Source organism: Pelophylax lessonae, assembly GCF_965119305.1.
Source record: "Pelophylax lessonae genome assembly, chromosome: 2".
Taxonomy (NCBI): domain Eukaryota; kingdom Metazoa; phylum Chordata; class Amphibia; order Anura; family Ranidae; genus Pelophylax; species Pelophylax lessonae.
Window position 1 is genome coordinate 383,704,800 of NC_138769.1, and position 26,573 is coordinate 383,731,372.

The 26,573-nt window shown below is 42.9% G+C and overlaps 2 protein-coding genes across 2 annotated transcripts in view; both read right to left on the reverse strand.

Annotated features, from left to right (window-relative positions):
• The window catches only part of LOC309547840 (transmembrane protease serine 11D-like), a 90,726-nt gene extending 76,513 nt beyond the window's left edge, over positions 1-14,213 (reverse strand). Inside the window, exon 1 of the mRNA XM_082247845.1 lies at positions 14,084-14,213. The gene's annotated coding sequence lies outside the window, so the exon portion shown is untranslated. The remainder of the gene's footprint in view (positions 1-14,083) is intronic.
• A 10,375-nt stretch (positions 14,214-24,588) lies between these two features.
• On the reverse strand, positions 24,589-25,975 carry LOC309548124 (uncharacterized protein; the record flags this gene model as incomplete). The annotated part of the gene is made up of 1 exon (XM_082248089.1): positions 24,589-25,975. The coding sequence occupies exon 1, from the start codon at positions 25,885-25,887 to the stop codon at positions 24,589-24,591; it is 1,299 nt and encodes a 432-aa protein (XP_082104215.1). The 5' UTR covers positions 25,888-25,975.
• Between the last annotated feature and the right edge of the window lie 598 nt (positions 25,976-26,573).

Here is a 26,573-nt window from a genome sequence, read left to right on the forward strand (position 1 = left end):
AATAAGATGCAGTCAGTGGGTCATGACTGGGGGTCCCTGATCCCAAAGTGTTATTCAGACCTACGCCCCCATTCACACCTAAGCAATTTGTTTTGCGTATTCCTGAAGCAAGACATCACATATCGATAAAATTCCCATTACAGTATATTCAATAGTGCTTATTCACACCTATACATCTTGTTGACATTTGTTGCACAAAAAAGAACATGATCTTTTTTCAAGTACATTTTCATGTCTTTGGCCCTCAGACTTCAATACAAACTCCTTAAAATGCACAACACAAGCACTTAAGTGCATTTTCCACATGTTTTGCACCTAAGAACCAGTCCCCCTCCTCCAAGCTACCCCAGGCCTGTGAACAAAGCGGACAATTCAAGAGTGTCCATGCTTTTATTGATTTTCCATACAGTGATCGTGGCAAGTGGCAGAGTGGATATGGATCAATAGCACAAGACACCACAACACCTTACAGTAAAAACAGGAAGCAGATGCAAGCACGATGGCTACATACAGTATCTCACAAAAGTGAGTACACCCCACACATTTTTGTAAATACTTTTTTAAATCTTTTCATGTGACAACACTGAAGAAATTACACTTTGCTACAATGTAATGTAGTGAGTGTTCAGCTTGTATAACAGTGTACATTTGCTGTCCCCTCAAAATAACTCAATACACAGTCATTGATGTCTAAACCGCTGGCAACAAAAGTGAGTACGATCCTTAGTCAAAATGTCAAAATTGGGCCCAAATAGCCATTTTCCCTCCCTGATGTCATGTGACTCGTTAGTGTTACAAGGTCTTAGGTGTGAATGGGGAGCAGGAGCGTTAAATTTGGTGTTATCGCTCCCACTCTCCCATACTGGTCACTGAAGTTCAACATGGCACCTCATGGCAAAGAACTCTCTAAGGATCTGAAAAAATAATCTTTGCTCTACATGGCCTAGCTGAAAGAAGATTGCCAAGACCATGAAACTGAGCTGCAGCACGGTGGCCAAGACCATACAGCGGTTTGACAGGACAGGTTCCACTCAGAACTGGCCTCGCCATGGTCAACTAAAGTTGAGTGCATATGATCAGCGTCATATCCAGAGGTTGTCTTTGGGAAATAGACGTATGAACGCTGCCAGCATTGCTGCAGAGGCTGAAGGGGTGGGGGTCAGCCTGTCAGTGCTCAGACCATACGCCGCACACTACATCAAATTGGCATGCATGGCTGTCATCCCAGAAGGAAGCCTCTTCTAAAAATGATGCACAAGAAAGACCGCAAACAGTTTGCTGAAGACAAGCAGACTAAGGACACGGTTTACTGTGGTCTGATGAGACCAAGATGAACCTATTTGGTTCAGATGGTGTCAAGCGTGTGTGGAGGCAACCAGATGAGGAGTACAAAGACAAGTGTGTTTTGCTTACAGTCAAGAATGCTAGTAGGAGTGTCATGGTCTGGGGCTGCATGAGTTCCTCCGTTACTGGGGAGCTACAGTTCATTGAGGGAACCATGAATGCCAACATTTACTGTGACATACTGAAGCAGAGCATGAACCCTTCCTTGGGAGACTGGGCTGCAGGGCAGTTTTCCAACATGATAACGACCCCAAACATACCTCCAAGATGACCACTGCCTTGCTAAAGAAGCTGAGGGTAAAGGTGATGGACTGGCTAAGCATGTCTCCAGACCTAAACCCTATTGGGCATCTGTGGGGCATCCTCAAATGTAAGGTGGAGGAGCGCAAGGTCTCTAACATTCACCAGCTCCGTGATGTCGTCATGGAGGAGTGGAAGAGGACTCCAGTGGCAACCTGTGAAGCTCTGGTGAACTCCATGCCCAAGAGGGCTAAGGCAGTGCTGGAAAATATTGGTGGCCACACAAAATATTGACACTTTGGGCCCAATTTGGACATTACCACTTAGGGGTGTACTCACTTTTGTTGCCAGTGGTTTAGACATTAATGGCTGTGAGTTGAGTTATTTTGAGGGGACAGGAAATTTACATTGTTATACAAGCTGTACACTCAATACTTTATATTGTAGCAAAGTGTCATTTCTTCAGTGTTGTCACATGAAAAGATATAATAAAATATTTACAAAATTGTGAGGAGTGTACTCACATTTGTGAGATACTGTATGTTGGTACAAATGATACTGATTTTCATTTCAAATGCCTGAAGTTTAAAAAGCTTTGCATCAGCATGGCAAAAATGATCCCCACTGTCGTATTCGGTGCAGTGTTGCCAACCGTCAGTATTTTTACTGGCAGCCAGTAAAAAACAGGTACTTTTGTATTGCCAGTAAATGCCAGTGACAGGAAAAGCTTGGCAGTAAATAATATGGCTGTAAAGCTTGGTTTGGAACTGCGCATGCGCAGTTCTGGTCCCGTGCCGGCCGAGACCATCCATGTGCCTTCTACAGTGTGTTTGGGCGGCGCTGGCAGGGGGCAGGTCTGACAGAGGCGGTGCCTGAGTGTGTCGTGTGATGTAATTTTGCAAAGGAAGTCGAGTGGAGCGGCTGAAGCCTCGTGTGGGTCTGTGGGACGGGAGCAATGCAAGCCAGGAGCAAGACTGTCAGTGCTGTTTGGATTGGAGTGGAGTGAAGGGACCACCTGGCGTGGAGATAGAGACTGTCACTGTGACTCAGGAGGGGACGTGTTGTGTCGGTGAGGTGTCATCATCATCTGTGCTGCTGTACACTGCTGTTAGTGTGAATGTGTGTGTGCCTGCCCATTCTCATTTCTAGCCTTTCTGAGCCCTGTACCCGAGCTACTTACTTACTATATCAAAAATAAAATAAGAAATGTTTTTTGACAGCGCATAGTGGCAGTTTAAGCCGTTTGCACATTTTTCTTTTTTTTTTTTTTCTGCTTTTTATTTTATGATTGCAATGGGATAATTGGGACTGATATGCCTATGTTAGCAATGACAATCTTTGTACTTTTCATGTTCTTTTTCATAAAATATTCAATAAAAATCATTGAAAACAGAAATGTTTTTTGCCTTAATATCAGCTTTAAATCACATTGCTAATTGCATATTGCACTTGTTTGTAGCCTAAATACTAAAATTTGCACTTACAATTGTAATTTTGTAACTTTTAGAAATGCGAGTAAAAACTTTGCCGTGCCAGTAAATTTTGGGTGTCGTGTCAGTAAATGTAATTCTGTTAGGTTGGCAACACTGATTCGGTGAGAAGTATCAACCACTGTGGCACTGATTTAATAGTTTTTTTTACACTGGTCATAGGCAAGTGCTGTCTTTAACCTTACCTAAAACAGATGTTTTGAATACCCCAAAAGCAGGATCTCCCTGGCATAATACCTGGCTCCTGCCAATCTAAAGCTGGTCATATACTAGAGAATTTTTCTTGTTTAGCTTGCAGGCTAACAGATTCTTCTATCCACACAAATTATGTGGTCGGAAAATTTTTCTCTGCCAGGCGATGTTATTCTGAAAGCCACAAGCTGTCAAAATACTCAGAAAGTGTGATTGAATGCGGGCACTGTTTGGTCAATGATTTTCAGGCTCACTCATTCAACAAAAGTTGATTGAATCAATCATGTAGGGTCACCCACTAAGTGTCCTGTACAGCGTGAATAAGTACCTTGTTTATGTGGCTGGGGCCACCTGTATTACCACAGCCAGACCTCCTAGTTTGACAGGAATGCACAGGTAGGCAAGCAACCCTGATCACAGATAGTGTGCATGCGAGGCCGCTCACCTGCCCCTGCATACCTGTCACCTTACAACAAGAGGCTGTTTCTGTATAATCGCTGAGTCTCCATTGAGAAAAGCATATGCTGCCTGCACGCAGCTCCTGCCTTATAAACAAGGCGCTCATTTATGCCACAGCACCCATGTGAATGAGGCATAACAGTGTATCGCAAGATTAATTGTTTTGCCTGTTCCTGCCTACTTTTGTGTGTTCAAACTCAATGAAAAGGCTGAAAGCTGCTGCAACTGGACAGTGCACTGAGTGGTACTAACATTTAGAGCAGTATGAGTTTAGGAATGAATGCCTGGCTGGAATGCAGACTTTTTGCATTCCGGGCATTCATCCCTGGACGCATATACTGCCCTAAACATTAGTATCACTCGATGTGCCGTCCATCTGCAGCAGCTTTCAGCCTTTTCATAGAGTTTCACAGACTGCCACCAGTGGGACTGGCCTGTGCCTTCCACACCCACACGAAAATGCTGGAATCTCATGTACAGGGTCTAAACTCCCACTGTGCATGATGTCTAAAATGCAAAGTCAGCAGCTACGAATACTATAGCTGCTGATTTTTAATATTAGGAGACTTACTGTACTTGTCCAGAAATCCAGCGGTGTCCTCAATCAGCTATTGGGCGCTGCCGCCACCATCTCCAATAAGGGAAACCGGCAGTGAAGCCTTGAAGCTTCACAGCCGGTTCCCTACTGTGTATGTGTGAAACGTGCTGTGCTCTGTGCATGGGTCTGCTGTGGGGGAAGGAGGAGGGGGGCCGAACTTCTGTCTGAATTCGCCAGAACCAGGTACCTGCTAAAAACCAGGTATTCGCTCCCCCCCCCCCCCCCAAAAGGTGCCAAATGTCGCAGTTGAGGGGAGGAGGCAGACAAGTGGAGCTTCCCCTTTAGGCAGACAAGCGGAGCTTCCCCTTTTAGGTGGAGCTCCGCTTTAAGTCTCTATATTTGACTTGTTAGGTCTTGTTCAAACAGGTAACACTGTAATCCAGCCATTTGTTTATGCATCCCTAGCTGGCAGGTGCTGCGTGCAGGCAAACCATTGAAGTCCATGTTGACTCAAAAGCTGCACGACACAACCACTTATCCTAATGTAACAGGCATGTTGGTGCAGGTGAGTGGCCCTAGACCTAGACAGTGTGCAGCCGCTGCATCCTCATAGACTTGAAGGGGCTACCAACAATGGATAAACAAACAGCCCATTCATGGTGTACAGGCCTCAGTGCCCATGTGAACAAAGCCTTAACCCCTTCCTGCCTAATGTACACATATATGTGGTGTCACAGAAGTGGGTCTTTATCTGTGGGGCCACATACACTATAAAACTAAAAAACTATTGGGATGCCTGCCTTTCCACTCACATGAACTTTAATAGTATCCCAGTCTTGGTCCATAGGGTTCAATATTGAGTTGGCCCACCTATTGCAGCTATAACAGCCTCAACTCTTCTGGGAAGGTTGTCCACAAGGTTTAGGAGTGTGTCTACGGGAATGTTGGACTTTTCTTCCAGAAGCGCATTTGTGAGGTCAGGCACTGATGTGGATGAGAAGGCCAGGCTTGCAGTCTCTGCTCTAATTCACCCCAAAGGTGTTCAAGCAGGTTGAGGTCAGGACGCTGTGCAGGCCAGTCAAGTTCCTTCACCAAAACTCGCTCATCCATATGTTTATGTTCATGTTGGAACAGGAAGGAGGCAACCCTAAACTGTTCCCACAAAGTTGGGAGCATGAAATTGTCCAAAATGTCTTGGTATGCCGACGGCTTAAGAGTTCCCTTCACTGGAACTAAGGGGCCATGCCCAACCCCTGAAAAACAACCCCACACCAATATTCCCCCTCCACCAAATGATTTGGACCAGTGTTTGGAGTGAAGGAACTTTACTGGCCTGAGTCCTGACCTCAACCCGATAGAACACCTTTGGGATGAATTAGATATGAGACTGCGAGCCAGGCCTTCTCTCCAACATCAGTGCCTGACCTCATAAATGCACTTCCTCAGAGCAGTTGGATGTGCCCCAGCGTAGCCTTTTCCTAGAGTTCAGGCTCCACCCAGTCACCTCAGGTCTTTGTAGCAATCCCAAGGGAGCTACTTAACTTCTCTTTTAGGCTCACACCCACAGTGACGCCATGCTTCCAGCAGTCAAGGCTCCCTTTCCCTAAAGGAGGTTCAAGGGGCCTTCATACTCAGCCCTGGTTCACATTGATGCAATGCGGGAAATGCACAGGATTCGCTGCGTTTCCCCGCATCGCATCGCACTGCTTGGTAATCACACAGTGCCCATGTGATCTGCTGCGAGTGTCAATGTTAGATTAATGACATCCCGAAACAGATCACAAAATGCAGTGTGATTGCCAGAATCGCATCACATGGGTGTGAACACCCATGCAATGTGATTCAGGTGCAGGGAAAAAAAGGATCCTGCACCATTTTGTTGAGAATGTGATGCAATTTGAGCCATACAAAATGTATGGCTCAAATTGCACCACACAGACATCACATGTTATGTGCACAGGAATGCAGTGTGATTCCTGAGCGAATCACATGCTGTGTTTCCATGCACCACTGTGGACCTAGGCTAAGGCCTAACTCCGTGTGGAATGTCAGGGTCATTGTATTTTAGGTAGAATTTAAAAAGAAAAGCATTTTTTAATTTAGTATTGGTGTCAGTTTGTGTCAGTGTGTTTTAGGTAAGATAACAAAAAAAAAGAAAAAAGTGCCCTATTGCTTCTGGGCCCTGCTACAGGCACAAACAATAAATACTATACACATATGTGGTATCATTATGATTGTCAGGAGCAGGAGAATTTGTTTTAGGTTGTTCTTTTGTGGTAGGTTATAGTAAGAGCAAGAAACATAAACATTTATAAAAATAAATTCCTACTTTGTGCCAGTTTTTCTTTGATAAAAAAAAAAACAAAAAACGGATATCCAATACCAATTACCATCAAATGAAAGCTCAATTTGTTCTAAAAAACAAAACAAAAAACAAGGTATAATTCACTAGCATACACTAAATAGTTGCAATGATACGTACAGTTTTACTAACATGTCAAATTTGCAAAACTGTATTCAGACATTAAGATTTGTTTTACCTCCATCATGAAGAGGTTTAAAGGAGATGTATGGTTTTATGTTTTTTTCCCCAATTATACTTACCTAGGTGGATGCAGCATCGGTCCAATGCTGCATCTGTCCCCCGGTGCCTCTACATCTCTACCTCTACCGCTGATCGCTCAGTTCTGACAGCTCCCCGAGCAGAGAGCTGCCGATTGTCAGTCACCACTCTCTGCTCTGCCCCCTCCTCGCTCACTGGAGTGCTGGGCTGTGGAGGGAGGGGGGAACGGCTGGCTCAGGCTCTTAACCGCTCACTGAGAGGCTGAGCCGGGTGTCGGTCCAGGCACTTGGCGGACCTCAACTTCCATTGTCGTGATGACGCTGTGCCCAGACTGACTTCTGTGACGTCAGCAGAGAGTGGATTTCAGACCACTCTGCTGTAAACGGGTCAAAGGAGTGCAAAATGAATTGCACTCTTATGATCCATAGGAGCTTTGGCTGTACATCTCCTTTAACCAAATTAGCACTACCCCCGAAAGAGCTGCTTGGTGGATTGGGTTCTCTGTTCTTCTGCCTCGACTCTGAGAACAACCTCAGCCCCATTGACACACCAGGTTAAGCAAATAGATATGACTCTGCTACTGGGAGCACAAATATACATACCTTGCATACAACTGAGGTTCAGTATCAAAGAGCATACATCAGACTGGTTAGTGGTAAATGAACCCAATATATTGGCACGGGTTGCAGTAAACTCCAGTATGCACATAAATGAGTAAGTAAAGGATTAGATCAATCACAGTTCACTGGACAATACGTTCAATAATCTATAGCAGCATAGAATTGAGTTCTATGCAGCTAAATTACAGTAAATCTGGTAACCCACCAAGTCAGCAATAAGTAATGACATTGGAAAACAGTAACAGCAATGATAATACTGCAATAACTTCTCTGTAAACAGTGGGCTATAACAACTTTAGACTACACTCTACAGTATATAAATGGCAGTGATGAAATTTAAAACGCCCTAAAGTAAGGTGACCAGTTTTTTAAAATGAAACCTGGGGACATATTTTCTTTTTTTTTTTTTATTGGCAAATGGTAAACTATTTTATAAGCATATTTTCCTCAAATTATATATGCAGTGTATGTGGTATGTGTTTATTTTTTTGGATATGACTACCATATATTAAGAAGATAAAAAAGAGAAAAAAACTTTTCAATGCATATTTTGTATTTTATTCTTACCAAGGAAGCGCAGAGGTGCGCTATGTAAAGAGTGCAGTGTTCAGGGGTGCGCTATGTACAGTTTTAAAAATAGAAACCAAAACCCTCCACCATCACCAATAAAAGAAAGAAAACATTGTCTATATTGTGTAAAAGAAGATGTGCCTGTGATATTTTTCATAGTTCCATTTTTGTAATCAACTTTTTTGTAACCATTACTCAGTGGCTCATAGGTATGGTCCTTAACCGCGCAATTGTCCGTTAAAGTCACGCAGTGCTGATTTGCCGGTGACAGTGTCCTCAGTCTGGGGACATCTGGTCACCCTACCCTAAAGAAGTACCTCTTACTATGGATAATAGGCAAAGCTGTTGTGAAGCAGCTTTCTGAGTGAGCAGTGTTTAACCCTAGTTCTTCAGCCAGCTAGCGTTAGGGCCCAGTCTTTATGGTGGTGCTCATAAGTACAGTCTCAATAAAGTCTGCATGCAGCCAATAATGCTGTTAATTAGATGACCAGTCCCTCTGTGCTCAGTCTCTGTTAGCAGCAACAGGTTACTGGTAGCAGAGTCCTCTCACCAGTCCCAGCACTACATGCAACAGGGGTCCTGCTGTTCAGATGTCAGCTCACTTTTGGATCCTACAAATGTTAACTACAAAAAGCAGGAACATTTTAACAAGAGTGTAATTGCCATGGGTAACCAAGGGCTAGTGGGAAATATATGGCAGCCGGTCATAAAGCGTGGTAACTGGCGAAGGTGACTGGTCCCCCAATAGCGAGAGGTTGGTGATCCGACTCCCTCCCAAGCAGTAAGTTCCTCAAAGTAACCCGGACCCCTGGGACCAAACCCATGGTATGGAGACCCCATATACCTAGCCACATGGTAAGGAAGAGAGAAGGAGTACATTTAAGCATGCAAGAGGTTCATGGTAGTGCTTGACAGGACCCCATTCTACACTGGGATTGAGGTGACAGAGGTACGTTGGCTTGGAGGAGTGTTCATAGCCTTAGCGATGTCACCCCTAAATGCAAACACTTGACAGCAAGGTGTGCAGAAGTACGGGACAAGGCACGCTACAGAGGGACTCTATGTTTACTTCCACTGCACACAGTGTAATCTTTCACACAAACACGGCCCCACCAGGTCCCAGTCATTGGTGAACGTGTACACGGAAAAAGGTCCCCCCACATGCAGGGCAAGTAGGTATATAGTAAAATTTCTTTCCGGCACTTCATCTCCCATGACTCAGTAGTGCCAGTGGAGGCGAGGTAGTGTTAACCCATTCAGCTGAAGTCAATTGAGAGCATATAGAGCAATGCAGCACATTGTCCTAAATTGCTCTCTGTCTCTAGCCAAGCATTTGGCTACAGTACAAAAAATAAAAACACAAAAACTGTACCGTAGGAACAACATCAGTGCTATCATTGAAATATAACCTTGGAAGCAATGATTGCTAAGTTTGAGCACAGTACATTATATTCTGCTCGCAGGATTATTCTATCAGGGCTAGACTGGGCATTGTTCTTCATGGTATCTTGTACATTAGCAGGTGGGGAACTGTTTGTTTACTGGGCAGTGCTTTATATTAAACAATTTACAAATGCAAACAGCTTACTGGTCCCTGTCATTCAAAAGCTGCCAAAGGATAATGTGCTAATTAAGTGCTATGTTACCACACATTATTTAATCCTCTGTCCTGCAAGTCTACAGCATGGTGTGCTACAAATCATGCCCAGCTCACATTCTAGCTTGTTAACAAACATAACAAAAATTCAAATACACATTCATGTTAGCTGTCTCCAAACACTTATGCCAAGAGCTGGGTGTTACTATGAAGTCAACTAAATTGTAGCATCTCTAGAATAGGAAAGGTCTAATCCCTTTTGTAGCTGTGAACCCCAAAATGTCACTCAGATCACCCCGTCACAATGTGCCACTAATACGGTAATTCAAATTCAATATTACAGTACAACTGTTATAATCACCATGTCCAGCTGTGGAATCTGTTCAATAGATTGGATGTCTTATTATATATAAGATATATATCCTATTGTTGACTATATACTGTATTGAATAAATATTGTTTTCTTATAGTCACTACCAAAATAACTGTTTTATTAAAAAGGAAAAGTCTTTTTTAATAACATTCAATATGACTTGTGTTGCAATTGTATACACTATATTATTATTATTTTTTTTTTTCTGCCTAATGTTTTTCCCAGAAAAGAGTAACCCCTCTTTTCTGGGAAAAAAATTAGGCAAATAAAAAAAAAATAATAATAATAATAGTAATATAGTGTATACAATTGCAACACAAGTCATATTGAATGTTATTAAAAAAGACTTTTCCTTTTTAATCTGCAAATGTGTAATTTTCTGTAAAATGCAATGCAATATGGCTACCTGGAGGTGTTCTGTACACAGACTGCGTACAGATCAATCCCCCAGATATCCCAGATATGTAATTTCCTGCTTGTGTGATTGGCTCACTGATTTTCCCAGAAGTCTGCACTAAGATACAAATTCGATTTTGAGCATCCCTTGCAACATAAATGTCATTTTTCGTGAGATACTCCCAAAGGGAAATCATGTTTAAGGGGATGCACACCCTACAATTTTTCTCATTAGAGCCCTGCAGATGCTGCAGCTGACTGACAAATGACAAAACCACTCCCATATGGATTTACTGGATACAAACAAACAAACAGCTATTTCTTCAGAATAACAAAAGGTAGGAATCTGCAACAAAGTTTGTTAAAATCCTTGTAATGTGCATAGATCACCCAAAGGGAAATGTTTTTTTCTCAAGAAAAGGGGAGTTACACTTTAAGGGCTTGTTTACACTACCCTGCATGGTAAAATTATTTTTTTTCTAGTGTGTGAACAGCTGTCAGTGTGAGGTCTGGCATGAATCAGTGCAATACGTGTTTCAGTGCAATACCATTACCTTTATTTGACGTGTCATATTGTGACACCTTAGTCATGTCTCCGCATAGCAGTGCAGTGCAGTGACATGTAGTGCATTCCACTGTGCTGCGGAAAAATGGGGAAAAAATATGTCTGTATTTTTCCACATTACACCACGGCACACATCACACAAGGTGGTGTGAAGGTGGCACATAAAAAAACAATTATTTTGTTGGTGACTGGTGTTTACATGGCTGCCATTAAACATCATGGGCCCCATACAGCCTACCTAAACCCCCTCCCCCGCCCTACAAAATGTTTGCTAAGTCTAAAAGATAAAACTGTATTGAGTTAATAAATAAACCTGTGTGTGTAAATAAGGTCTTAGGATTCAATCACATATACAAGGCGTCAGCATACCAAGACATTTTGGACAATTTCATGCTCCCAACTTTGTGGGAACCGTTTAGTGATGGCCCCTTCCTGTTCCAACATGACTGCACACCAGGGCACAAAGCAAGGTCCATAAAGACATGGATGAGCAAGTTTGGGGTGGAGGAACTTGACTGGCCTGCACAGAGTCCTGACCTCAACCCGATAGAACACCTTTGGGATGAATTGCGAGCCAGGCATTCTCACCAACAACAGTGTCTGACCTCACAAATGCGCTTCTGGAAACATGGTAAAACATTCCCATAGACACACTCCTAAACCTTTTGGACAGCCTTCTCAGAAGAGTTGATGCTGGTATGGCTGCAAAGTGGGGGCAAACTCAATATTGAGCCCTCCGGACTAAGACAGGGATGTCATTAAAGTTCATGTGCGTGTAAAGGCAGGGTCCAAGTACTTTTGGTAATATAGTGTAGGTGCTGTTGCCTGTACAGTGGGAATCAGTGTTTTTTTGCAGCCCTGTTGGGGGGGTTGTTTGGTGAAATTTCAGGAGTCTAAACAGACCCCTGAAATCTCACCTTTGAGACAGAGAAAGGAATTAAGGACACAGATTTCATGAATTTCTGACTTTGTAGCTTGAGCTGTACTAAAGATGAACACAGTTTACTATGCTCAGTTAATTCAAAAAAAGGGGCTGGTAAATTACATATTTACCGGCTCCTTCCCCAACTCTCCATCTGCATGTGTGCCTGCAGAAGCTGGCAGCGCTGGGGGGCCCGTGCACATAGGGGGGGAATCAGATTAGAGCAGCACAGGTGGGGGGACAATTGCGAAACAATGTCCTGTGCAGCTCTTTGCAGCACCTGAAAGTTGGCGAAGGGAGAAATTGGCTTTCAGCTGCTGCAAAGAGCTGCACAGGACATTGTTCTGCAATTGTCCCCCCACCCTGCCGCATCAAGCCCATCAATGAGCTAGATCACGTGACCAGACTAGAATGGCTTGAAAATAGGTAAGCATATAGATTTTTCTTACACAGGTTAGTTAGTATAAGTGTTAGGAAGGGGGAGGGAGCATTTTTAAGATCAGTTAGCTTTATTCCGGACATCTACTTTAATTATTATTCAAAAGAGATATCCTGTATATAGTGAACATGGAAACAGGAAGGAAAGTCATTGGAAGGAGGAGACAAACTCAAACAAATCTTGTTTACCCTAATAGAAACAGGCATGAAAGGGTTTTTATTTCTATTATATTTTCACATTTTAATTTAAAGTATTATTAAACCCACATCATAAAGAACTATGAATAAATGGTGTATTACATTCTGTTCACACTCACTCAGTCACTATGAGATTTGTTTTCTAGGTTTTGCAAAAAACCTGGTTGATCCTGCTGCTCTCCCCCTTCTGTTCATGTCCCCAATTTAGTTGGCGATTTTGTAGTTGTGGTGGAAACTCTGCACATGCTCAGTTTTCAGTGAGTTTCTATACTGAGCATTTCCTCCCTAACACATCTGAGCAGCTCATGTGACTATAGAGTCGCAAATGTTGGTGTATACACAGTGGAAAATGACAGCTCACTCCCTCCTTCCTCCTCCATGCCCACTAACCAGCTAAACACAATGGGGGTGGGATATTACATCTTGGTTGATGAAGGCTTCATCTTCTTGTTATTCTAAGACACAGGCTGGAGGGGCGTGACACAGCCTGTGATTGGCAAAAATCCGCCCACACCATGCTATTGCCAAAAATAATAAAGATTTGATTTCAAATATACAGTATTTTACTTCATACTCTTACTATTAGACCTCTCTGCAGAATTTAACACTGTTGATCACCCACTCCTTCTCAATAAACTCCATTCCCTTGGCCCCCAAGATTCAGCTCCTTCCTGGTTCTCCTCCTACCTATCACAGTGCTCCTTCAGTATTTCCTATAACTCTGTCCACTCCTCCCCACTTCCTCTTTCTGTGGGGGTCCCCCAAAACTCTGTTCTTGGATCCCTTCACTTCTCTATCTACTTCTCCTCTCTTGGTCACTTGATAACCTCCCACGGCTTCCAATACCATCTGTACGCCGATGACACCCAAATCGGTCTCTCAACTCCTCACCTCACTCCATCAGTCCCCTTTCACATTACCAACTTACTAACTGGCAGATCAGCATGGATGTCGCACTTCTTCCTTAAACTAAATTTCTTTAAAACCGAAGTGATAATACTCCCCCTGGGCCTGTGCGCTCCTCCATGACTTTTCCATCAAGATCAATAATACAGCTATCAGTCTCTCCCCACTTGCCAGGGTGCTACGTGCAATCTTAGACTCTGACCTGTCCTTTTGGCCCCAAATCCAGTCGATGTCAAAAGCTTGTAGACTTCACCTCTGTTACATCTCTAAAATTCACCCTTTTTTAACTAATAAAACCCCCAAGCTACTCATTAACTCCCTTGTTATCTCTTGCCTTGACTAATACAACTCCCTTCTCATAGGCCTACCTCTCCATAGGCTATCCGCTCTTCAGTCTATCATGAATGCTGCTGCCAGACTCATCTACTTTACCAACCACTCAGTGTCTGGCACCCCTCTCTGACAATCACTCCCTGGGCTTCCCATTGCAAAGCCATTCTGAGTACCGCTGTATAAAAAATTGCAAGTGGCTGATGTAAAGATGAATTTAGGTAAACAAAATGAATATAAAAAGACTGTACATTTAATGATTGTTTAATGAATACATAACTGCATTATCTGGCATCTGTCTGATGTTCAGCTTTAATGTTAAAAAATGTCAAAATGACTCACGTGAATTTGCTCTCCTAATGACAGTGAATCTCTCTTGTTCTGCATACAGTGATGTCTCTCCCCAGCAAGCACAATTCTGGATAAATCTGGAGCTCTAGCCTCTTCATCTACCCTCAGGAAATGAAGATTCACCAACACCGCACATCGATAATAATAGCAATCACATGAGCAAACTGTATTGAATCACCTGCTCCATTAATGATCTTTATTTGTTGGGACCAGGCTGCATTGGGTTCGGTAATCAAATGCAAAATATTTGTTTAGACAGTACATATGTACAATACGTTATTGTCTACTAATGGACCTGGGGATCCTATACATGTACACACAAGGGCCAAAGTTGTTTACACATATCACTCCTAATAAAGGAGTGATACAATAAAATGTCTCTACCATAGTCACATACACATGCTCTTAAAGTATATAGATGGATCTGTCAATGAAGTGAAGTCTTTAAAGAAAAGTCCACCTTTTCTTTAAAGTCTGCTCCTGCTCCTGTCGATTGACTAGGTACTCATCAAGGCAAATGAAGAGTGCACGCATCTCATCTGTGATTTTTAACAACAAGAAAAAAAAACAAAAACAATCATATAACAGAGATTCAGCATATCATCATACAGAAAGGGCCAGAAATGAAAGGATACAAAAGAATGTATGGGAGAAAGAAATAAAAAGTAAGAAATGGAGGAAAAAAGAAGGGGGGAGAGGATAAAGGGGAAAAAAATAAGGGGTAATGGGGAGAGGGAAATCTCGCTCCCTCACACATAGTACAATCACGATGTTATTATGTGGCAGTAGAGGGAGAATCAAGCTATATGTCCCACACCTTGTTGAACTTTTGAAGACACCTACGAGAACCATACATTGATTTGTAAAGGGATATCACATTATTTACCAGGACTTTCCAGGAGTGAAATCCTCTTCAGACTTCCACTTTAGGGTAATAACCTTGCGTGCATAAAAAAGTAGTAGACCAATAAGAGTTCCTAATGCCTGACGGAAGGCCAATGCGTTCACCAGTCCAAGCAAACAGACATCAACAGTGGTTAGATGTGTGATAAATCCAGCAACCTTGGACCAAAAAGTTATAATGCTCGGGCAGGTCTAGAATATATGAGTTAAGCCACTGTCAGCACACTCATCCACACATCTCCAACACCCAGGGAGAAACCCCCGGATATATTCTATGTAGTTTGTGTGGTGTCAAATAAATCCTGTGCAACACCTTAAATTGGATTAACTTATCCTGACGGGCCACCAGTTGGGAAAAGGGGTAGTCCCACAAATCCTCCCAATCCTCATTGTCAAGGTCAGGAGCAACTGTCTGCCATGTAGAGGGAAGACGTTCCATGCCAACATACTCAGAAGGCTGGGGAGCCATGTACAGCACAGACAGAGGCTTTGACAAGGAGTAGTCTCTAAGTATCTAAGGTCTGAGGCCTCCACAACAATCAGGAAGGCTCCACATTGGAATCATTTGCATTTTTTAAATGAATACAAAACATTCTTTGTTTGGATGAGGTGGAGAGTCTTCATTGAGAAGAACATTCCCTGAATGGCACCCCTGCCAAGTGGCCAACCTCCTGTGATCAGAATGCAGCAATTGCAGCTGCTCGTTAATGGACCCGGAAGCAAGTAGAGATCACTGGAGTAGCAATTTCCAACTTCCAGGGCCATCGGCCAGGTATGGTATGTACATAGTTAAATTGATCCAAGCTGAACTAATGTAATTAAGTAAACACGTAGCACAGGGATGATAGGGTGATGCCAGATCTGGTAGTTGGAACGCACGCCGAGGCGGAATTCCGAACCTTTACACATGCTTGGAATTGTTTTTAACTCTGTAAGTGTATTTGCTTGTAAACTTCTAATAAATTAAACAGTATTACACTACAGAAATCTTTCTCTCATTGATTTTTATAACACAACCTTGCTAAGAGCCCTATTATCGAAATAGAGGAGAGCAGTCATACCTATACACTTTGCCTAAGGAAGTATTCCATGTCTGCTTGAATATTACTGTTGCTGAGTGGGGATTTCAGGAGGGGAGCACAAAGTGGTACCTTGCACCTCACTAGAAGAATTCATCAGCACTGACACTTTGATTGCATTAATGGACTTTATTTATGCACTGGCACTTTTTATGTAGTATTTTTCATATATTATTTATTATATGTGATTTATATGTGGAAGTAGCACTAGTTTAATATCTGTCATTAACATACCATACCTGGAATTCCTCTTTAAAATATGCATGGTTGTGTTTTCCAAGATTTATAAACTAGATCTTATTTTATGATATTTATCAAACACATCAGTCTTGTTCTCTAAACACTGTAGTAAAGGTAGCCATAATGACCTGAAATACTTTTACCTAATATAGGAGCAAACATATTATCTGAGAAAAAAAAAAAAAAAAATATATATATATATATATACTGTATATACAAGGTTTTTTTCTTGAAGAATAGGTGTAGGTACTCCATTCTTCTGGGTCACCCTTTTTCTCTGCCCCCTACCCACTCTGAGCACCGTTCCTTCGTCCCACCCCCTACCCACCTCCCAAGTACTGCCGGACACGTATCGTCATGGTCACGTGACTTCCTCAGGGCATCCCCTGAGGAAGTCACATGACCGTGGCGATACACATCGGGACGTCAGACGATAGGCTAAACCCGGAAGTGTGGCCGGCGGACTGTGCGGACCACACAGATGCTGGCATTTCTCATCGCTGTTCACCATCTACCTAAATGTAAGGTACTACATTGTTTTTTTTTAAATAAATAATTTGAATTACTACACTATACGGCGTTCCTTGCTTTGTTTTATCCATGACTGGAGCCTGCCAGGACGGTGATCCACCTGGAACTTACCCCAAGATTGCCAGAAACCTGTAGCACACCCAGAAGAGTGATCTAATCCTCTGCCTTTCTTGTCTTTTCACTTCAGATTTTATTTCTCCTTTACTGCATTTGATACTAGCACATCATTTTACCAACTTAATATTTTACATCTTATTATCAGCACGCTGGCACTTTATTAGATTTTTTTCCACTCTAGATCAGTGCAGCCTCATTTTGTATTGTTATTTATCTTTTCAGTTTCAGTAAGGCTGACCGGCAACTGCAGCTATCTATATATATATATATATATATATATATATATATATAGTGGTCCCTCTTTTCCATATACAGTAGCACAGGGGCTTACACTTTCTATTTCAATATGAGGCTGTAACCACATGTTTTGCCAGGAGGGGGTGTTGTTGCCACCCTCTTTTTACCCGTATATTTTACAATGGACAAAGTCCTATCCAACTTTTACCGCATTCTTTTTGAGCCAAAAACACTGTTAACGTTCAAAACATAGGAAATTAATAAGATTTTTTTGTGATTCAGAAATCATTCACAAGAATGGAAGTGTATCACTTACATATGTTGTACAGTATATTACATTCTTCTAAACTTTTTAAACTGTAAAATAAGGACACACAATTATAATGCGTAATTCTGAGACTATGTGCAGTATACACTACACACATATTCTGTAGTCCTTGTATCCATAACATATTCCTTAAAGTGGTTCTAAAGTTAAAATGATTTTTAACTTAAAGGGATTATAAAGGCAGAAGGTTTTGCATTTTATGCATTAAGTTGAAAAAACCTTCTGTTTACAGCAGCCCCCCTCAGCCCCCTAATACCTACCTGAGCCCCTCTCTATCCAACGATGATGCAGGAGTGTCTCAGCTGACATGGACTCTCCTCCTCATTAGCTGAGACAGCAGCATGGCAGGATTGGCTCCTGCTGCTGTCAATCAAAGTCAGTCAGCCAATCGGGTGAGAGAGGGGGCGGGGCAGGGCCAGGTCACAGCTTCGTGTCTGAATAGACAAAGGCAGCTGTGACTCGGCTCTGGCTCCCCCATAGCAAGCTGCTTGCTGTGGGGGCACTTAACAGGAGGGAGGGGCCAGAAGCAGCAAAGAGGGACCCAGGAAGTGGAGGATCCAGGCCACTCTGTGCAAAACCAACTGCGCAGAGCAGGTAAGTATAACTTGTTTGTTTAAAAAAAAAAAAAAAGAGACTTAACAATTACTTTAATGCAGGGAATGCATTTTAATAATGTCTCACCACTTGTTGTGCCCCCCTAAACATTTACCTGGCTCATTCCATGATCTAGTGCTATCCTGTCTGCAGCAGTGCTGCTCCCTCTTCCTAGTCTCACAGTAGACTTTGAGAACAGGCCATAGGCTGCTGCTACTGTCAGTCAAATCCTGTGAGAAGGGAGCCTGCTATGAATGCGCACAGCCCGGCTCGGGATCACGCCCACACTGGTGCCCCACATCACATGCTTTGCTCAGGGGGCACCCCCATGAAGGAGGAGGAGACAGTGCTGGGGGTAATTTCCCCTTATTTACTGTCTCTGCGAAAGAGGCCAGAGGGACAGGAAGTGAAGCAAAATATCTCCAATGGCAGTAGAGACAACAACAAAAACAATAAGAATGGCTTAGAACCTGTGCAATGTTTTTATTGCCATCTGTATCGTCCTGTCCTGGAAGCAGCCATACATTTCTTGTTATGATGACCACACAGGGAACTGAAAGAAGTGAGAAAAATTCTCCTTAGTCATAGGTGGCCAAGCAAGTGCAAACTGGCTTGATAAAAGTCAATACAAAATTGAAGCTAAGCTGAGTGGAAAATGATCAGCCAAACAGTGACTGACTGCATCCCAACAGACAAGTCACTGATCAGCAAACCCACTTCAATCAGGTAGATCAAATACAATAGCTGTCAATGGAGACTCCTCCTTCCATACTACTTACGTTGATGTGTGGTGCCATAACCCTTTCCCACCTTATTTAAAAGAAAAAAGTTTGGGCTAGAGTTATGTTTTCACCCAAATTAGCCTTAAGAAGGCCATAGACTGTTTGAATCAAACCATGTATGAGCAGGCTGAATGTACCCAAGTTAATCGATCGATCAACTAGGGTACAACCAGCCTGCCAGATTTTACATGCGATTATGCAATAATCTCTGTGTTCTCCTGGCAGGGACAGCTTCCCCTGAGAACACAATGGCACATGGGAGAAATTCTCCTGTCAACACTGTCTGTGGTAATGGGGGAATCGAGGTGGTTGACGGAAAGAAATCTGATCCATCTATGGCCGGTCTTATTGTCGTAAAAATATTAGATTGCAAGCTCCTTATGAGACTGATGTGAATGGTTCAATTGCAGAACACAGTATATGAGTGCTAAATAATCAAGTGTATAGAATAAATATATTTAACATTAGGTACAAACTGGCCTGACCAGTTTCATAATCCTGTTCTCCTCCCAAAAGCCATCCTTTATTACTAACTGAGCATAGATATTCCACAACAAATAATGGCTTATAGTAATCCTGTTATCATGGATGATGTAATTAGAATCAGGTTAGCATGATGATAAAGAATTTTGGATTAAGCCTAACTTGGTCATTAACGTCAAGCATCAGCAAGAATAACACTCATGTAAGTACCTTAATATATTTTAGCATTTATTATGTGATCGTGGCACAAGGCTTTTTTCTTATTAATAAATGCACTGGTCGGGAGGGGTCAGAATTATAATTGGTGAACAGAGGTAGGCCTAAACCTCACAGAAGGTTGCTAAGTAGTTTCATGTTTACCCCTTTGTGAACAATTGTCTATATGTTCCTTTGGAAAATCCACAAGAATCTACAGCGACTGCACTTCCAAGTGGACTTAACAGTACAATTGTAGTGCACTGTGGATTTGCCTTTTGTAAGTCAACCCCAGTGTTACTATCCCCAAAAATGTGGATTTTCCAAAGGAACATATAGGCGAAGAGGTTTATTTACTAAGGACAAATCTACTGTCCACTACACAGGCACTGCAAAAATGCTGTATTTTTATTGTCCTTGCATATTCCCCTCAGATCTACAGTGACTGCACTCCCAAGTGCACTTGCACTGCAATTGTAGTGTACAGTGGATTTGCCTATAGTAAATAACCCCCAATGTCTCTTTTACCACGCATTAAAATTAAAATGTTTCAGATAAAGTGCTTGCTAACATCACATTAATGTCTGTTTCCTAAAGTGACGTCTAGGTGAGTTTTTGGGCTTTATGGACAAAAAATTCTCAGCCTTGCCTATCAGTCAACAAGATCTTTTCTGACATGTTACAAGATAGGAAACTTAAACTAATATCTGAATTGTGACAATACCCCTGTTCCCATTTGGGTCCACTTTATAAAAAAGGAGAAAAGAACAAAAGGATGGGAACTAATAGAAAAGCCAGATGAAAATGGAATTTCGATTGAAGTTACCAAGTCATAATTACAAAAGAAGCTGGAAAAGTGAGCCATATTATTTTTAATGTCAGCTATCAAAAGAGTGTGCTATTAGCACCTTTATGAGTAAACCTCTACTTGAGAGAAATATGTCAAAGGGGTATTCCAGGGTCTGCCAGTGAGCAAAATACCAGTCTAGTTTTGGGAGTTCCTTCTACTTGCAAAGTTAAGAGAAAAAACAGTGGAAGTGTAGTCTGGTTACATGTGTCAATTCATATTTGTATATGTTGGTTTTCAAAACAAATTAGTAAATCCCAAAAAGATCAAACAGTTTGCCCCGGTTCACATTAGTGCGATCACGGAGATCGCATGTAATTCGGAGCGCACTGCTCCTAAATTACACGCGATCTCATGTGCGGTGCAAATTTCAGCCATACACTTTGCATAACTGAATTTGCACCGCATCCGCACTAAACACGCACCTGACCCTTTTATTTATCCGCAGCAGAATCGGATCGCATTGTGGTTCACACGATTCTGTGCGAACTTGCAGATCGCACTGCGATATGCGATCGCAACTGGGGGTGTCTTTAACTTTTAATTGACACCCCCTGCGTATCGCATATGGCAGTGTTAACTGCCAGGGGTGCGGATGCGATGCGGGATCACGCTGCATGTTCGCAACGTTCCCCGCATCGCACAAATGTGAACCGGGACTTACTGATTGAAATGCGGGTGCATCAGTTCAAAAATCTGCAAAATTATTTTTTTTTTTTCAAGGTGAAGAAAACAACACGACACAATTTGCCAATCATGTATAAACTAGTTTGGAAAACAGAAAAGGAGATCGTAGGAAATGTACACTAGCAGAGATAGACAGACTTTTTTGATAGATTTTTGCTAAATGCCATAAAGTAGGGGTGAAGTAGGGGTGTCCAACCTTTTGACGTTCCTGGGCCATATTGGAAGAAGAGGAATTGTCTTGGGCTTCACATGAAATACAGAGAGCTGATGAGCAGAAAAAGTTGGGCAGATGACAAGTTAATTGATCACTGATATACTGTAGATGATGTACCTATCTGAATAATAAAACTTCATTTTTTTGTAATTATTTAAGTAAAAGAGGGCAACATAAAGCTACTGTGATATTTGACACTGTTTTTGATAAACTAACGCATCAGTATCTGGTTTTAGATAAATGAATGTAGTAGCAATCCTCAATGAACTCTCAAGGTGTTCATCAAATATTCTAGTTTTGCCCTTTGTGTGCTTCATCCTTGAAAAAAGTTGCTTACAAATAAAGGTGCTCCTGAACACTGATGGCATGAATAATGCTAGCCATACACGTATAGATTTTTGGACGGGAATATTCGTAGAACATTCGTACGAACATTCGTACGAACATTCTTTGAATAGACGAATGTCGTTCGAAAATTGTCTTTTGCTTTTAACATTTAATTTTAAAATGAATGTAATTTCTGAACGATAACCACATACACTGCCCGAAAATTCGTTGATCGAGAAACGTTTTCCCTTCTGCCCCTACGAATTTTCCCGTCGCTGCAGTCGAAAAGGGACATTGATTTAACCCCACTAACGATTAGAAAATCAAACGAATTTTCTTGAAACGAAAATTTCCAGATGAAAATCTATATGTGTATGGCCAGCATTAGATATGATTGTGAAGAGTGGGATATCTTTCTTGAGGAAGATAAAACTCTAAGGCCCCTTTCACACAGGCGGACTGTTCAGATACGCCTGTCCGTTTTTTTGGCGGATCTGAACGGTCCCCCCATGCATTCCTATGGGGCGTCGGATGTCAGCGGAGACATGTCTGCTGACATCCGACCCGATCCGACCTGTCAAATCTGGACGGACGGAAACCCTATTTTCCATCCAGCGGATCGGATTGGGATCGGATGAGAACGGACCGACGGTCCGTTCCCATCCAATTTCCCCCATAGAGATGCATGGGGAACTGAGAGCTGTGTCTCCGCACACAGCGCGGAGAACAGCTGTCATTCTCCTGCTCAGCGGGGGATCGGCGGATCGATCCCCCCACTGAGAAAAACGGAATCCATCCGACAGACGGATAGTGTGAAAGGGGCCTTAAAAGTCCAGTAAAGAGACACTGTCAAATGTATCTTCTGCTGCATGTGTTCGTTAAGTGGAAATGCTCATGACAATAGGAGACAAATAATTATGTTACAAAGAATATGGCAATAATTCTTTGTGCCTGTTTGAATGCTTAATCTGCATGGCAAAATTTTTTTGTACATAGACTCCTAACTCCGCATTCTTTTCTTTGCACAGTAATGTGCATGACACAAAACAAAAATGTGTGTGTTTCTTGCAATGCACTGCAGTGCCATACATTCTTAATGACACCTTCCTAATGTAAGTGCATTTTAGCAACTAAAATGCATGATAACTTATAACTATGCGTTTCGGTGTGGTAATTTTTTTTATTTCTATTTTTTTTTATTTTACATGTACTTCTTTTGTGTGATTTCTGTGCACTTGGCTTCCCACTCAAATGCATAAGCTGCCCAACACAATGCCTGTAAAACAAGCATAAAAATGCGCATCTGTGTGCATGCGTTGCCTCACTGCATATATGTGAATGGGGAGTAAATATTCTTATCTTCACAGAGATGGAATTCATTCCAGGGCATTCTTTAACCACTTCAGCTCCGGAAGGTTTATGCCCCTTCATGACCAGGCCATGTTTTGTAATATGGCATTGAGCTACTTTAACTGACAATTGCGCAGTCGTGCGATGCTATACACAAAAAAATGTATGTCCTTTTTTTGCCCACAAATTAGAGCTTTCTTTTGGTGGCATTTGATCACCTCTGCGGTTTTTATTTTTTGCACTATAAACAAAAAAAAGACCTACAATTGTGAAAAAAAAAAAGACAACATTTTTTACTTTCTGCTGTAAATCATACACAATAAAAAAATGTAAAAATCTAATTTCTTCATCAATTTAGACCAATATGTATTCTGCTACATATTTTTGGTAAAAAAAAAAATCCCAATAGGCATGTATTGATTGGTTTGCACAAAAGTTACAGCGTCTACAAACTATGGGATCTATTTTTGGAATTTTTATTTATTTATTTTTGTACTAGTAATGGCGGCGATCAGCGACTTATAGTGGAACAGCGATATTGTGGTGGACAAATTGGACACCTAACAGCCCCTTTTGGGGACCAGTGACACTAATACAGTAATCAGTGCTACAAAATATGCACTGTCACTGTACTAATGACACTGGCAGGGAAGGGGTTAACATCAGTGATCAGGGTGATCAAAGGGTAAAATGTGTTCCTAGGGAGTGCTTGTTAACTGTGTGGGAGGTGCTTGTACTGTGGGAAGTCAGAGATCTGTGTTTCACAAGATCTCTGCCTTTCCTTGTCACAGAATGGGTATGTGCCTTGTTTTCATAGGCAGATCGCCATTCTGCCTGTGCCTCGAATGATCGACGGGTCCTGGCAGACACTGATTGGACACAGCGGGAGTAGGTCGCCAGTGGTGCGTGCCCCAGACCCGGAAGGGCAGAATCACGTACCTGTAAGTGTTTCTGCACAGAGCGGCTGCCCTACCGCAGTAAATGTACGTGGGGCAGTCCGCATCTGTTTAAGAAACAACTTTTGTCTGAGGAAATGCATAAAGATACGTAGCTTGGTATAAACAGCAAAGTCATGGTCAATAGAAAAAGTTATTTGGTCTGATAAGTCATTGTTTATCCTTTTTAAATTCAAGTATTTTTTTTTTTTATTGAAAATGTAATCTTTATTTTGCATAAAAGATATACAAAAAACAAATACTTTTGTCGGGGTACATTCTCCCCTGTACTGCGACGCAGCGCATAAATACACTACATTACAATACATTTCCGGTCATACTAATAAATACATTCAATCACATACATTCATTCTGCGGTATGATGCCTGATGTGTTGTGCGGAGTAAGGATACCCCGTGCCATCACATCATGCATGACGCCGCAATACCCCTAAAGCATGAAACTGAAAAATACGTTATCTATACGTTGCATTCCTTAAACGATATCAAATAATAAACATTTCAAAAAAGCAACAGGTGTGATGGGGGGTGGGAGAGAGGGGTAAGGGGAGGGGAATGAAATCACAGGCCCGAAGCTTTATTGAATGGACAAAGACACGCAAGGGAGAGTGGGGGAAGGGGAAATCTTCAGACCTCCTCTTCCTCCATGAGATCCATCAGGTTATAGTCTCTGAGCAGACTGTGAACCAGTCTGCGACAGTCCTCAATGGACATCCTCTCCCGCTGGTGGATAAGGCGCTTTCTGGCGCACCATAAAGCGTCCTTAAAGCAACACAACACCCGCCAGGCGTTGTCAATGTCCTCCTGGGAAAAAGTTCCATGAAAAAGTCCATTCAGCACAGCAAAATGTGTGATGGCAGTCTGTGGAACAAAGTCTCTCAGTTCAGGTTCCAAGGCCCTCAACAGGCTCTGTGCAAATGAGCACTCCCAGAAAACGTGAAAAGACGTTTCCTCATGGATGATACAAAAGGGGCAGTGCCTGTATCTGCACAAGTTTCTGGCATGCATAAATGTCCTGAGTGGCAAACCCCCCTGGACAGCCATCCACGCCAGATCTTTATGCCTGTTGGTCAGTCTCTTTGAAGAAACATTCCTCCAGACCACTTTGCAGGTGGCTGAAGGGAGGCCTGGAACAGTCTCAGCAATGTCCGATGCTCTGATCAACTTGTAGATAGTTTTTGGCTTCCACAAGTCGGGCTTAACTCCATGTAGCCCCAGCTCCTTGATGAACTTGAAAGTGTCCAAGTAGTACCAAGGAGTGTCCCAGTTGTAGGGGATGGAGCTGTCCCATTTGTCCCATCCAAGGGACCTCCAGAGAGGCAGGAGGAAAAAACGGGACATGGAGTTGCCTCCAGAGTCCGAAGTTCTGTCAATCAAAGTTCTGCGGATGCAGTTGCAGGCAAAGAACACCCCCAGTAACGTTGCGATGTCGGGCACGCCCTTACCGCCCTTGAGGGGTTCCTTGAACATGACTGCTCGCTTCACTCTGTCCATCTTGGAGCCCCAGATGAAGTGGAACACCGCCCTGGTGATGGCCTTGCAGGTGTTGACCCGGGGGGGCCAGGCCTGGGCGAGGTACTGCAACACAGGGAGGATCTCGCTGCGGAGTACCAGTGTTTTCCCTTCGATGGTGAGTTCTCTGAGGCTCCATAGTCCAAACTTTTGTCTCATCTTGGACAGTCTCTCCTCCCAAGACTTCAGGGCTGCGCCCTCAGCTCCAAACCAAACTCCAAGAATTTTGATGAAGTCCGCCTTGATGCTGAAAGGGATTGATGCAGAAGAAGGCAGGAACCACTTTCCGAAGAGCATGATCTCTGACTTCCCGCAGTTGACTTTTGCCCCTGAAGCTTTGCCGAAGTCCTCACAGGTCTGGACGAGCGAGTCGATGGAGCGCTGGTCAGCACAGAACACCATTACGTCGTCCATGTAGAGTGAGCACTTGACAACCCTTCTGTCCGGTCCCGGTGCGGTGATCCCTCTGATCTCTGGGTTCTGTCGGATGCATTCGGCAAAGAGCTCTATACAGCAAACAAAAAGCAGAGGTGAGAGAGGGCAGCCTTGTCTGACCCCAGAGAGAACAGGGAAAGGGTCAGTTTTCCAGCCATTCACCAACACCGTACTACAAATGTCATTGTACATCACATTCACATACGAACAAAACATGTCCCCAAGACCAAACCTGCGCAGAGCTCTGCACATAAACTCATGGGAGACACGGTCAAAGGCCTTTTCCTGGTCAAGACTGACCAGGGCCGCGTGCACACGGCGGCCTCGAATGTACTGGACCGTGTCCCGGACAAGCGCAAGGCTGTCCGCAATCCTGCGACCAGGAATGCCACAAGTCTGATCCGGGTGGATGATCTGTCCGATGACAGATTTCAGCCTGTTGGCCAGAACCTTGGCGAGGATTTTGTAGTCCACGTTCAAGAGAGAGATGGGACGCCAATTTTTCAGATCCCCTCTCTCCCCCTTACGCTTATACAAAATCGTGATCATCCCCTCCCTCAGCGACGGAGGCATTGTGCCCTCCACCACCATCTCCTCGTACAGCTCGAGCAGGTCCGGGCCAACGAGGTCCCACAGCGCTACATAGAGCTCCGCTGGGAGACCGT